Source organism: Uloborus diversus, chromosome 2 (genome assembly GCF_026930045.1).
Source record: "Uloborus diversus isolate 005 chromosome 2, Udiv.v.3.1, whole genome shotgun sequence".
NCBI lineage: Eukaryota > Metazoa > Arthropoda > Arachnida > Araneae > Uloboridae > Uloborus > Uloborus diversus.
Genome location: NC_072732.1, coordinates 148,919,108 through 148,934,632, shown reverse-complemented (window position 1 = coordinate 148,934,632; position 15,525 = coordinate 148,919,108). Strand labels below are relative to the sequence as shown.

Genomic DNA, 15,525 nt, shown 5'->3' with positions numbered 1-15,525 from the left:
TGTAGGGGGTATGTGTGTGTGTGTGTTTGCGTCTGTGTGCTGGCATAAGTGTGTGGGTAGTTGTGTGTATGAATGTGTGTGTGTAGGGGGTATGTGTATGTGTGTGTAGGCATGTGTGTTTGTGTCTGTGTGCAGGCATGAATGTGTGGGTAGTTGTGTGTATGTGTGTGTGTATGTTTTTTCGTGTGTGTATATGTGTAGGTTTCTGTATGCATGTGTGTTTGTGTGTGTGTATGTGTTTGTGTATGTGTGTGTAGGTGTATGTGTTTGTAGGTGTATGTGTGTGTATGTGTTTGTGTGTGTGTGTAATTGTGTATGTGTGCGCATGTGTGTAGGACATGGATGCAACCTGGAGACGGCTTTCGCTATAGAGCAGCATCGTGAGGAGCCGGTCGACGGTGATGGTGCGGAGTGTGGCGGTGGGAAAATAAAATGATAGGACGCCAAAAACAGTCAAATGAAAGCAATAAGCAATAGTGATTGCTAAAAAAAACCCCCTGCCTCTCAAGAAACTCAGTCCTAAATCCGCCTATAAATATATAATGAAATTGTAGATTTATATTTGTTCAGGGAAGTGCTTTAATGCAAATGCATATACAGTCAAACCTGTCTAAAACGATTTTCTATTGTCCAAAACAAAATATCGTTATAAACAGAATATTGTTGTAGACAGTTTGAATAAAAAACTTCAAATTCAAAAAAATATCGTTTTACAGCCTTAGATAGAATTTAAAATGAAAGTTTTGCAAAGTAAAAGGTATAAAACTGTGTATCAACGATATTATGAACATCAATTTATTTCGAAAGAAATGTACTGATTTTTTTTCGATAAAAGGTGTTGAAAAATTTTTTTTAAATACTTTTTTATGTAAATCACACCAAAAACAAATTTTGCTCAATACATGATACACTTGGAATCTATTCTCTGCAAATGAAATGGAGAAAGAAAACTTCCTCCTTTCTAGTTAGGCACCATTTCCAAAAGATATAAACAGCAGTACACATTTCAATCGCAGCTTCTTCCCTCCTCCTTTGACCCCTGAGCTACAAAATGGTAGACTAACATAAGAACTACTCCGTTCTTTTCTTATCTCACATTCCAGACACTATGGAGTCGTTTTTTGAGACAGAAGAAAAAAAATCAGGTTCGTCAATGAGCTTACTAGAGACAGAGAGAAAAAAATATCGTTGTAGGCAGGTTTATCGTTATACTTAGTATCGTTATACACAGGTTTTTCTGCAATTCATTTGTGTAGTTATTGACACCATGTACTCTCTGTTTCTAATGGTGTAGAAATAATAGAAGCACAATGCTAATTCTCTGTGGCATAGCTGCAATTTATGCCACCTATAGCCTCTTAATAAGTCTAGTGGAATATTAGGCAAATGAGGTGAACTGTGCTAAAAACATCTCAGGCAACAGCAAATAACATTGACAATCCTTGAAAATCCCCTATTATAAGATGATTAAATGAACATAAAGTCAAAATAATTAAGTGGCTGTATTTACTGTCTGCCAGTGACTAATTATGTCATCAGAAAGGGAAGAGGGAAAAAGAAAGCTTATGTTCGACAACCTCGACCGGTGCCTACCGGTCGATTGATCACATGACAACTAATGACATCAGCGGTTACTAACCGGTTGCTCACCAACCAATGCTTCATCGAACACTTTCGGTTGATCACCGGTTACTTGTGCAGAGGAATAACACGCAGGTGAAAAATACTTATAATTGGTCAAAAATGACAAGTGGTTCAATCAACCAGCTTAACTTGTGGTCGACCGATAGATCAACTGGTGAGGCTCATAAAAGACATTGGTAGCAACCAGTTAACCTATAGCTCTCATAGAATGCTGCGGTTAGTCACTGGTCGACCAGTCGAGGCCCTCAAACGCACCCAATGAGACGAAAGAAAGAATAATAAAATACCGAATTTTGAAGTGAAAAAAAAAAGAAGACTACTTGTATCATCAGTGTGAGGAAAAAAAGCTCCAAAATTTGACTCCATAAATTCAATTTGTCATGATTTTTTTTTAAATTTCTGCTTACCTTTAGGAAAGTTTTCATTCATAATTTAATTGATAAAACTTAATAGCAAAACAGGTTTTTTTTGCAGTTTTTAATTAATATCTTCGCTAATTAGCGATTCACAGAGCTGAAATGAGAGAAATGGCATCCTTGGAATTTTTCAAATCCCACTCCCAGTTTTTCCTGTGCAGATATACATAGAGGCATGCATTAATTTCCTCTCCAATCGTACTAGTGTTCATTTTTGCGTTTGTCGTAAACTGAAGTAAACAAGCTACTCGAGCAAGTGTGCTACATTTCTTCAACCTAGTTAAACAAAATTATCTCCCAAAATAATAAATTTTTGAACATGATAGGTTGATTTTGAAATTTCAGTGGCTAAACTTTAACTGAAATTATTTTATATGCAGCAATTTGGATTGAAAATCAATGAAATGTCAACTGTTTTGTTTAATCTCAGGCAACCCTTGCTATGTTTGAGGATTTGGGATTTCACCAGTTATGGAAATTCAAAAAGAATACCTTAATTCGGTAATCTTTATGTTTATTTTGCATTTTATGAAGTTTTTATAGACTTTGTCATCATTATTTAATAATTGGCATTGTTTTAAAGATTTGTGGTTCATGTGAAACAAGGATACCGGGACCCCCCATACCATAATTGGAAACATGGCTTTTCGGTTGCCCATTTCGCTTATCTGCTACTAAAAAATCTCAAGTTGATGGGCAATGAAATAAGGTATATTTTGTGTCATATCTCTGTTTTAAACTGAAGGATTATATTATAGCTCCACTTTGATTTCTTTATTTGAAAAAAATTAAGATTTCTGTGTAAAAAAGTGTATTCAGATGCAAAAGTATGCAAAAAAGAGTGAAGTTTTTTCTTCGACTCTATAATGGAATAAAAATTTGATGCATGGAGAAATTTTGAAGAAAATTTGTTGAAGTCATTGTTCTCAAAAAGTAATGTTATTTATGGTTTAACAGTCAGTTAAATTACATTTATTTTATTTTATTTCCAAAATAAATTGAATAATTTAAGCACAAATAAGGAACAGTTAGAATCAAAAGCAGTGTAATAGCGCTGAATTGTTTTGTTCATTGCAAAGTTAACAAAAACAAAACAAATGCTCAAAATAATATTTTTTTTATAAGCTCTTGACATTTGTTGTCCTTATGATGTCCTAAAATTTTATCAAAACAGTGCCTTAACTTTTTTGAAGTACTCACTCCGACCCCTGTTTTGAAGTTATGTAATTTATTATATAGCTTTAAAATTTTTTTAAATTGTTCATTTTATTCTTGTGTCAAATTTGAAAAATAAGTTGAATTAGTTTGTTTTTGAGAGAAAGCAGGATTTTCAAATTAAGTGAAGCGAAGTTTCACTTGAATTTAAATTTTGGAATGGGGTTCTGCCTAGCAGAAAAGTACTGGAATGGCGTACTGGCGCATTCAGCTCCACTATACCCCTGATCAAATGTGAGTTATTTCTATCAAATGTCCAGTGGGCAGTTATAAAACGAAGTTTATGAAATTCTCTGGGTTGTTTTGTGGTTCTTGTTGTAGAACATTTCTTTTTGAAATTCAAGTTGTGTTGGTGTTTTTTTTAAATCATTGATTTGCTTGAAAAATAAAGGATATTGGATGTACAGTTACATCTGTTTTGAATCATCAAATTGAAAGGGGAAACGATCTGTCGGTGAAAGTATATTTTTCCGCAAATAAAAATCTTTTGGCAATTATTGTTTAAGTTAAGTTCTAACAGATATTTAGTATTCTTACTAGTTTTCTTTATATTTTCCTTTTTCTTTATTTGTTTTCTTTTTTCAGCTTTTTTATTATTGAATTTATATTGATTTATTTTCTTTTTTCAGTTTTTTAGAAGGCTTATCATTTTATGTTGCTTGCTTATGTCATGATTTAGACCATAGGGGAACTACTAGTGCATTTCAAGTAACTTCTGTAGGTATTACTTTAACTTCCACTGTTACAGTAGTTTTGTGTGAAAGGATGCTATTTCGTTAAATCCTTCCATTTCTCAAGGAAAAAGAATTGTGGTAAAAGAACATTTAACACAATTCTTTTGGTGTATCTTGTTTGGTGCATGACCTCACTCTGCTATCAGTGACAACATTTAGTGCTTGTAAATGTTTTGTATGATACATAACTTAGCCAAGCTGAAACATCTTCTGCTAAAACCGTAGTCTAACTGCAGCAATGAAACTAAAACTAAACATTTGCTTGAATTAAAGAAAAAGACTTGCATTTATAGTAATCGTTTTTGAAAGTTTGGTTATCCCAAAACACATGCTTTATCTACCTTCAATTTAAAAGCAATATTGTTAGAATTCAGTGTTGTAACTAGTAGTGCATTAACAATGGCTTTTTGCTTTTGTGCCTGAACTTTGTTGCATAAAAGAGCAAGTGGCACAACCTCTTCTGTAAGATACTAGTACTGAAGATACCAGTGCTTCACCATACTGCAGGATAGTCGAAAAATTTAGTGTATAATCTCTAGATCTGATGCTATAATAATTCATAAATGCACATTCTCCATTGAAAAAAAATGCAAAGGAAACTTTTTTTCTGTACCCATGAGTGGATCTGACCAAAATATTAGGTTTATATTCAAAAAAAAAAAAAAAAAAAAAAGTTGTCTTTGTTGTGTCTATTGATATCTGCCATGTAAGTGCAACAATATGTAAGTTATGGAAAGTGTTTGAAAATTTAAATGGTTCTATTGTTACTTCATAGTTTGTATCCAACTGGCATTTTAACTATACTGTTACTCTGGAGCTCATAAATCACTTACCTCCATGAATTTGCCTTAATTCACTGCTTTTGATTTTTTGTATGTTTTGTAATAAAATTAGAAAAGAAAAATATGTATAATACTTTCTTTATGCTTTAAAATTGTTTAGTGCAATTCAAAATGTATTTTTGTTTTCATATTTTAGAAATCTGTGCTTGCTGCTTTGTATAGTTCTGAAGGATCAGTTTTAGAAGTAAGTGTTGTCCGAATTTATTCATCTATTAATTCTACTCTCAAGAAATTTTAAGACTCAAATTTTGATAATGTAGTCTAATACTGCTTTTAGGAACCATCAACAGACTAACTTGTGAGATCATTTACATCTGATTTTAAAAAAAAAAGTTTAACTTTTGTAAGATATTTCTATAATGAACACAGATTAGTAGTTAAAGCTATAAAGAGAAATATTAGTACTAACTACATTGCACTCAATAATAAGCAAACTATAAAATGTAAGCAAACTATAAAATATTTGTTTCTTTTGTATGCAGAGATGATAGAATTAAGGTTTTTTCAATAGAAAGTCAATAGAAAGTAAAAATTCATAGCAAATTGAACAGTCTTTCGTCACTTTCTGATTTCAGAATAAATTGAATTTTTTCTTGAACTTTTTCCTCTACCGAAAATGGTTTTTGTTTATCCTCGCTGAATTATCATGAATAAAATTAAAAATCACCAGAAAACAAATGAATGACTTCATTGTTTTACCAAAACCAGTTGAAGAATGAGGGAGCTTGAAAATAGTTCTGTTTCTCTTTTGTACGAACAGCTGCTTTATCAAAAACACAAAGGAATGTGGTTTGAGGAGGTTGTGGGTATTTTGGAGAAAAAGGGGTGAGAATTGTAGTGGATGGTGTTGTAGAGAAACAATTGATAAAAGAATCTCACTGGGACAAATGCTAAGATAAACTTAAAATTTTCGAGGTTTTTTGTATCCCTGTAGCTGTTTATCTAGTGTTTGTGGATGGTTACAAGTGTTAGAAAGGCATCGATGACATGGGGTTTCAGTTCAGACCATTTAGGAGGTTCGCTACAACCTGGAGGAGCATAATATCTCAGGTTCGCTCTACTAGGGTTCTACTGCAACAACTATGTGCTGTTCCTATTATATTTTTATGTTCTTGAAAAGAATAGACTTGCCAAATGTCTTGGGATTCTTTGATGCTGTAAAAAAAAACTTATTTTTCTTGCAGCTTAGTTAGAATTTTCATGTTTTATACTAAGTTCAAAAAAGATTTTGAAGATTATTCATGTCTAGGAGTCTACTATTTCAGTAATGTAGTACAAATTTATATATTTGTGTGATCTTATTCCAGTGGCGCAGCCAGAAAATTCTTATTCCAGTGGCCCAGCCAGAAAATTTTTCTGGGAGGGGTTTTCAAAATCAAAAATTGTTGCTTTCTTTCCCATTCATTTACAATGCGTAATCAAGGGCGCCCATATAGGGAAGTAGGGGGGGGGGGGGGGCTCAAGCCCCCCCCCTTAGAAATGAGAACTTCCTTGCTTTTAGTGCTTTTTTCTTTGCAAAAATGTATAAAAATTTCTTTTCCAGCCATTAATGACTAATATGAGCCAATAATGAAAAAGTTATAAAAAAATGTCAAATTTTAACATCTTTAATCTGTACTAAAATCGGTTTCCATGGAAAAAATATTCTGCTAAACCATGGGGAAAATTTTTGAGCCTCCCCTTAAAATTTTGCATATGGGTGCCCTTGTGCATGATTATTCAATATCAAAGAATTTCTACAGATTAGTAATTATTCATTCTAAGTAACTTCTTAAAAACAATTAATAATTCGTATTGATGTCACTATGAAACGAAGAAAGTGGGAAAAGCACAGAATATTTATTATTAGTTTTACTTTAATCTTGTATTCATTTTTTGCGTGTTTTTCGCGAGATCACTTAAAAGCTCCTCCTAAAATACATTCATGTATTTTTGAATGTCAAATGCTAGCTAATAACGGTTTCGATCTTTCGATGAGAATTGATTGAGAGCCTCAGAAAATCGGGTGCGGTAGGCTTCCTCTCACTAGATGTCCCTAAAAAGGAGTTGTGCAGAGATGGAAGTGCTGAGGGACCATGGTACCCTGTAGAGCTTTATTGACACCATTTTAGCTATCTTATACCAGGGGGGACGTGGGGTGCTTATCATGAAATACAACTTTTATATTTAAGAATTGAAAAGTAATTTCTGACTGCTTCCTGATTGCTGAAAACAGTAAAATATTTTGTTGAAACCTATTCCGCTTGGAAAAGCTCAAATACTCTGCTTTTTCCCTTGATCTTAATGGAGGAAATGAATGTGCTTGTGTTCTGGGAGGGGTTTTAACCCCAAAACCCCTCCCGTGGCTGCACCACTGTCTTATTCCTGTGGTAAATGTTTCAATCTCATTGGTTAATCTGCTGTTATAAAATTACAATTATTTCAGTGATTAAGCGCATACGAAGATCTATTGTACTTGAAATGCATTTAAAAACAAACAATCCATCTTTTGTTTTACTCCTTTTCAGCATCAGTATTTGTAAACCTCTACATATGTACCTTTTATTTTCATTATATATTTTTTTAATTTTAGAGGCATCATTTTGCTCAAACAATGGCCATACTACACACTGAAGGATGCAATATGTTTGAAAGTCTCACAGAACAGGTACGTAATCTATAATTCATTGATGTAATATTCATTTCATAAACATGTTATTTTTCATTACAAAATCATTAACTGTATTTTAATTATCAGCTCATTCACATGATTTTTTTTAGGAGTATAAGAAATGTTTAGATTACATAAGACACATTATTTTAGCAACTGATTTAGCTCATCATTTTAGAATAATTAAAGACATCAAGCAACTTATAGCCAGTAAGTAACTTAATACATTTTATTTAATACAGTCGAACCTCGTTATCACGACACCTTTGGGACTGTCAACAAAGTGTCGTCATAGCCGGAGCGACGTCATAACCGGAATATTTAAAAATTCACAATTAAACATTAGTTAACATTAAAATTAGATTTAATGAAGAAAATAGTAGTATCTATATATACATTTTAAATCAGATTTAACTAATGTAAATTTGAATTATTGGTAGATATAACAAAAATATTTTTTTCTTAAAAAAATCTTCACTTATTATTATTATTTTTTGTGTAACTAAAAACTTTTCTAACTAAATAACTTTTCAATAGCATTTTTAACACTCCTCTTTTCCACGAAAGTATCAGCAAGAAAGAAACTAATTCAAGACTCTCCACCTGCTTTGAATTCCTTTCTATTGTCCCTCTTGTCAAAGTATGAAACCTGTACCTTTCAGAACTTATCTAATCGCCCCCCACCATTCTTGAGGTGTCATGCCTGGTCAAACCTCTTGCAGAGTCCGAAGTTCCTACAACAAACATTTCCTGATGTTTTCATTATTTTACAGAAAATTTAACAATTGCAAAGAAATATTTGATCCAGTCGGCGCTGTTCGAAGTGTCGTCGTAACCGGAGGTGCACCAAAAAGACTGTCGTAAAATCCGGTGCTACTAAACGTTAAAATTATGTGGCATAGGTTCGGGACTTTGAAAAAGTGACGTGACATCCGGAGTGTCGTGAAATCCGGGTGTCGCGATAACGAGGTTTGACTGTATTATAATTATATTTTGGATATTATTACTGTTATTTTTATTCCAAATTTTACGATAATAAACAGTTAAGGCATTAACTAGCAGTATTAGCATCAGAACTAAAATTTGTAACTGATTCTGTAGTATGAAATTGTATTTTAGTGACTTTTATTACAAACTATCAGCAGAATACAAATGATAATTGTTTTATATGCTTATAATACAATTTACATCAATGTTTTTCAACCTTTTTTGACCTGCAGACTGTCAAGAGCTTTTTTTAAATAAAAAAGAAAACTGTGAGCCAGTGGTGTTTTTTTTTAAACTTCTTCTTTTTTTTCTTCCTTTTTTTTCGTGAAAGGGGGGAGGGGAGGGACTTGCATTTGCGGGTAGTTAAAAACATGTGAATTCAGTTTTCAGACCAGTGAGGTCTTTTCACTTTTTTCTTCTCGCTCTTAATTCTTTTTTCTCTTTGCAAAAAAAAAAAGTTTTCTGACTTGAGAACCATGACATACTTGGGAAACTTTTTTGTGAATGACAGATTTTTTTCCTTTTTTACAAACTATAATGATAAGAATAATAAATGAATAAGTAAACATTTTAATAAAGCTTTACTTGGTGTTAAAGAACTGTTTTAAAAAAAAGTTATATTGTTAAGATTAAGATAAGAGAGTAATTATTCTAATAACAAACATTGCTAAAAAATAAAGGAAAGCAGTAAAATTGTTCAAAAAATCTGTAAGAATGGTGTCGTATAGAATATTATTATTATTGTTTTTTTAGTATGGAACATTTTTTAACGTGGACGAGCAAAAATATCTGGGGACCGGTCAAATTTTCTGCAGTTCGGTGCTGGTCCGCCGACACACCAGTTGAAAATCATTGGTCTACATCATTTATAAAAACATCCCTTTTTACAAGACTTTGAATAAAGACATGAATAAAGTGCTCAATGCTGGCAGAACTGTATGGAAACGTGTTGAGATGATGCAAGTAAAAATACAGTTCATTTTAGTCAACAATAAATTATGCTAACTGATCCTACACATAGAATTAAATTTGAAAAGAAAATGCTTAAAACATGATTGAGCACTCTTTGAAAACTTTAAAAAATATTTGGTTATGAGAATGATGTGCAAACAAATATTTAGATAGTGAAATATTCATTTTGATAGACAAATACACGCATGGATTTTTTTTAATCGAATTATTTCCCTGCATTTTCTAGCTGGATATGATAAATCCAACCCTGACCATCATTCAATTCTGTTATGTCTAATGGTAACTTCTTGTGACTTATCTGATCAAACCAAAGACTGGAAAAATACTAAAGAAATAGCAGTAAGTTTTTTCTTTCTTTTTTTTCCTTCAACTGTGTGAAAATTGATTTATTTATGGGATGCAAAGCATCTTGCTTTTTTTCTTTTGTATACTTTATATTAGCTTGTGTATTATCAGCTTTACTATTTGGCAAAGAATGAAATTATTCACTCATGTACACATATGCAGTGAGAAGCAAAAGGATGCAAGTGGATGTTTTAGAGGTGTGAGTAAAACATGTCAAATGTTCAGACTTCTGATAGGTTTTCATTGAAAAGTTTTTCTATTGCAACATTCACACTGCGTCCGCACATCCCGTCACCTCCCTAAAACCAGTTCCTTTCTCCCTAAAACTTTTCGGCCTGCGTTGCCATGACTGCAAGCTATATTGTACCGGACCCGTCGACGGGACAAGAAGCCAGATATCCAGGGCCGGATTTAGGGGAGAGCAGGCGGGGATACTGCCCCTGGGCTTCCACAACAAAGGGGCCCCCCACAATAAAATTTTTACAAAATATCCTAACTTTCACGGGTCGAAAAATCGAAAATATCTGATATATACATATATATATCAAAATATTCGGATATATATCAAAGTATCGGATATTTTCGAAAATGTGATGATCTTTTTGAACCCTGATTAGGGGCCTCCACACTTCCAAATCTGGCCCTGCAGATATCTACGTCTCGGACGTCCGTCGAGTTGGGAGTCACATTTCATTGGTCTCCACAAGATGAGGGCGCGCTCTCTATTGGGTGAGAGAATTGACATGTGCTTTTCTGGCATTCGCAATGTATAAATGCTTCTCCCTTTCCGAAAACTAAGTCTGTCCTCTTTACGTGGTGAACGTGATGTGAGGGAACACTTTGAATTACGCTTAAGTCATGCTGAATAGCAACACCTGCTAGGGCTAGGGCCGCCAAGAGCCAAGGCAGGCTCCTTTTCAGTTTGGTCATCAGGCCTCGCACTCCTAATGAATCCTATAGGACTCAATGTCAAGCTGGGTCCTTAGTTTTCGACTAGGCTGACATGATCTCTGGTCAGCCCTGGCTGGGACTGCTATTTTCAAGCTTATAATTTTGGAACTTACAATACACCTCTTTGCTTCTAGGTGCTTGGTTTAAGGAATTCTTTTTAATCAGGCCCATTATTTGGGGGGGGGGGGGACTGGAGTCAATTGCCCGCTTGGCTTTGCAAAACCACATGTAAGTGGGTATGGTTTTTGTTGTTTTTTGGGAAAATTTATATCAAGTATTACCCCCCCCCCCCCCAGAATTTTTTTTTGAAATGATGGGCCTGTTTGTGAAGTGAAATCTGTTGCATATGTGTATTGTGTATGTATACTTCAGTTGCAAATGAACTGAAAAACTTCATGGAGTTATGTAAAAACTTGGATAGCTCTCTTATTGTTAACTTATGTGCAGGAAAATCATTACTGACAAAATACAATATTGCTCTTAACGCTGCCAGTGTAACAAAATTGTACTGATTGAATAACTTTACTCTATAATTTATAAAGAACAATTGTATTTCGATTTTCTTTTAAGATTCCTTAACTAGTTGACTGAAAGGTTTTTGCTTTGTATTATTTTCAGAAAATGATTTATAAGGAGTTTTTCACTCAAGGTGATTTAGAAAAGGCAATGGGTGTAAATCCAACTGAAATGATGGATAGAGAAAAAGCTCGTATACCACGACTGCAAATTAATTTTTTGGAACAAGTTGTTATACCAGTATATCAGTGAGTAATTATGTATGAAAAAATGTAATTAAAAGTTACTAACGGTACCTGCACGGCTTTGCCCATAGTAGAAAATTAAAAGTTATTTGGTTCGCCAGCATATTAACAAATAATGGATGATGAATTTCTCACCAATTGGCTATGTTCATTTGCTCGTCCATGTTACTGTCCCAGGTTACGATAATTTGGTACTTTACTCGTCCACGTTATGATAATTCGCTTGGTAAAATTCTCTTAAAATTGGAATAGAAAAAGAACAAAATCGAATTTTCAAAAAATCGCTTTGAGGTGCACCCCCTATGCTATAAACTAATTCTTTGCCAAATTTCATGAAAATCAGTTGAACGGTCTAAGTGCTATGCACATTACAGACATCGGGACATCCAGACAGAGATCCAGACTTGTAGCTTTATTATTAGTAAAGATAACCGATCTTGGTATTTCTTTGAGCAGATATCTTCAAAAGTTAATGCTTCTTGAAATTTCCATCATGACTTCACATTTTGATGTACTTTTGCGACAGTTTCCATTTCTTTCTTTTTCTTTTTTATTCTTATCTTGCTCCACCAACATTCACTGTTTATAGCCTTTAAAAAAACACTAAATATTGCTCACAAAAGTAAAAATAAACTTTACAAATAATGAAGTTTGTTGGGAAATCTGTCCGGATCTCAGTCGGGATGTCTCTCTGTGATGCACATAGCGTCTAAACCGTTCGGCCGATTTTCATGAAATTAGGCACAGAATTAACTTGTAGCATAGGGGTGTGCACCTCAAAGCGATTTTTCGAAAATTTGATTTTGTTCTTTTTCTATTCCAATTTTTTGAGAACATTTTACTGAGCAAATTATCATAACGTGGAACCGTAACATGGGCAAGCAAATGAACATAGCAAATTGGCGAGAAATTCATCATCCATTATTTGTTTATATGCAGGCAAACCAAATGACCTTTTAATTTTCTAAAACAGGCAAAGCCATGGGGTACTGCTAATAAATAAATAAAAGCTAAAAAGGCTACAGCAGTCTATATTGAATCTAGTCTTGTGAATGTAAATCAACAAAAATCAAACCAGCAATTTTTTACACAAATTATGTATAATTAATGCAATCTATGTATGATTATCAAGGTAACAATTATTAATGAGCTCAAGAGATAGCTTTAGTTCTTATGAGTATGTAGGGAAACATTTTTTCCACTAATGTTGAATGCATTTTGCTCTGTGAAAATAAATGTGCATACAAGTTTAAACAACGTTTCTAATGAAAGGTAGCTCCTTCAAGGTTCATCTTTTTATAGGAGTTTGGAGGGGGCAATTGCTCTTCCCCTCCTGTTTTTAAGAAATCAATGTATATTCATACATATGGGTGTGGTTTTTGTTGTTTTGCGATACAATATGCACCAAGTTTATGCACTTTGACCCCCTCCCCCCTGGAAAATTTTGAGATTGCAGACCTAGCTGCTGTTTCAAGTTTTGCTCAACATTTTATCTGCCAATGGTATAATGTTTTTATCTTCTCAGACAAGTTCTACTTTTTCTCTTTTTGATGTATAACATCTTTTTAGTCATACTGAAGCTGCTTTTTTTTTCTGTTTCATATTAACAATTTATAATAAATTGTGCACTTGCTTGTGTTTAATATCATATGGTTTGAAATAATAGTTTTCTCTGATTTAATATGTTACGACAAACCTATGTTGTCATGACACAAATTGCAAAAAATATTGTATACATGTGATTAGGAATAGCATCTTTTTCAATTAAAGAAAAGTTGAGCATCTGGGCCTCAACCCTTTTTTGCATTTTTCGAAGCATATGTATGTAATGTTGTCTTAGCAATTTGGGGAGTAACATTATTGCTTTCCCAATTAATTTTTAAGAACAGTAGGGTAGACTGGGGCACATTTACGCAGTGCTTTTTTCAAAACGAGTTAAAACTGAGGAGCCAACAGTCATAACATATTGATGCTGCTCCCTAGCAAATATCCTGACAAGTTTTTCAGCACTAGCCAAGCTTCGGTCTAGTGTGCAGAAAGAATAATCTGTTTTCGACAACGTCGAGTAAATTATTTTGAGTTGAATGTTATGAAGCTTATTGTGAATAAATAATACTTAGTTAAAAAAGAATAAATATATAAAAATTAGCAGAAATTTATTTATTTTTTGAGAATTGTACTTGTATGAACTAAAATGTTACTATATTTTTTTGCATGTTAGAAATGAATCCAAACTTGGCGACGGAGCAAGTTTATGTGTTGATGTCTGAGTACTTTTACGCACGTCCTTGCTGTGTCTTACTTCTAAACGTGCAATAACGCTTTTTTCGCTCCAAAGTGTTTCAAAACCTTTTTAGTATTTTTAGGCTATTTAGTTTTCAAAATCGCCATTTAATTTTTAATTGAGTTACGAATTTGTATCTTTTAGCATACATATCTTATAGCATAACTTCATGCCCTTCAGCTTTTTTTTATACACTATTCAGTCTGCAATAAATTTTCTTAATTTTAACAATGGTAAGATATTATGTTCAAAACATCAACAGAACCACGTTGGATGTCAAAATAAATATGCATAAGCATGCCCCATGTCCGGGGCAAGTTTACGCAACCGACTTGGACTCAAAAATAAATTTTTTAGAGGTTAAAAGCACAAACAGCAGTAACTGAATATACTAATTTTGACTCCATTAGCTGCTTAATAAAACCGCAATGTCTAAAATTTCCTAAGTTAAAACATAAAATTTAGAAAATTCATTTTAAAAAAAAATCTGTTTAAACGAGCCCTGGTCAACCCTTCTTTAATATTTTGTCCCTTGTTAAATTTCTTGTTTTAATTTTGTACAAGACTTAGTATTTAAAACTTCATTTCTTCAAGTTTAAAATTTGACTATTGTTCTAAAATAATGCATTATTTCATTTTAAATTGAGAAACATTTTGCTTTTTCGAACAACATACTTTTCAGTAAATTACCGCCCAATTAGCCAGGGCTAAAGCACTCTTGGCTTTCTTAAGAGGTTTTCCATCTCCAGCTCAGTCACTTTCCCATGCCGGCCTGATGAGTGCTAATAAGCACAAAACTGCAGTCCTTGGTTCGAAATGACTGAACTAGCGGTGTATTTCGTGAACATACTTTTGTTTCCTTTTATTTTTGAATTTAACTGAAGTACTGTCACTTTTTTTTTCTCTAGGTTACTTTCAGGATTCTTCCCTCAGCTGAAGCATATAGTACACACAATTGAAAAACATAAAAAGCAGTGGGAAAAAGTTGAGACAATTTTCTCAAATATGTGCTGTAACAGTAATGTAGCTCCAATCGATTTTCTTGATGATGCGAATGTTGATGCAGCGGCGTTGAGCGTTTAAACTTTCATATTTGTCTGTTTCACATTGCATTTATTGTTTCCATTTTACAAATATTTAAGAAAAAAATGAGTTTATGACGTTTAAAAATTAATTTCTATGATAATTTTGTTAAAATGATTTTTTAAACTGTAAGTATGGGCTGAAAAACTAAACCCTTTTGCAGTAGCGTCACTATGTGTGTGTGGGGGAGGGAGGGGCTGCGGTCCGGGAGACATACCCCCCAAATGGTTTTAAAAGTTTATAAAAAACATAAATTCTTCAATTTTGAAAAATTTTCTTATTTTTTCTTAAATTATATGTCTTAAATTATTTATTCTTTATACTATAAAATTTCAACCTTAAATTGAGCACGATATTACTGGGAAGGCACTGTTAATTACGGGTGTGAGGCAAATTTTATGTAAAATGTTTTCATAATTTATTCTTGTTTTTAATTTAAACTTTTGTTGTACATATGAGTAAAAATGATTTATTTCTGAAAATTGTATGAACAATGCTAAACGTTTTTTTTTTTGGGGGGGGGGGAGGAGACGATTAATGTTTCATGTGACACTTATGCTGGGTACGCCACTGACTTCTGTTATTTTTAGTTTTACTCTTTTTTTTAAAGTTGTTGAGGTATTTTTATGGTTTGAGAATAA

The 15,525-nt window shown here is 33.1% G+C and overlaps 1 protein-coding gene across 1 annotated transcript in view; it reads left to right on the top strand.

The window, feature by feature from the left end:
* Positions 1–15,100, top strand: part of LOC129216070 (cGMP-dependent 3',5'-cyclic phosphodiesterase-like) — an 86,597-nt gene extending 71,497 nt beyond the window's left edge. The window contains exons 18-26 of the mRNA XM_054850214.1: positions 2,491–2,561; positions 2,644–2,769; positions 3,905–3,992; positions 4,988–5,035; positions 7,424–7,498; positions 7,612–7,711; positions 9,687–9,799; positions 11,375–11,520; positions 14,710–15,100. Coding sequence (XP_054706189.1) covers positions 2,491–2,561; positions 2,644–2,769; positions 3,905–3,992; positions 4,988–5,035; positions 7,424–7,498; positions 7,612–7,711; positions 9,687–9,799; positions 11,375–11,520; positions 14,710–14,884 — 942 coding nt within the window. The 3' untranslated portion in view covers positions 14,885–15,100. The remainder of the gene's footprint in view (positions 1–2,490; positions 2,562–2,643; positions 2,770–3,904; positions 3,993–4,987; positions 5,036–7,423; positions 7,499–7,611; positions 7,712–9,686; positions 9,800–11,374; positions 11,521–14,709) is intronic.
* The last annotated feature ends 425 nt before the right edge of the window (positions 15,101–15,525 follow it).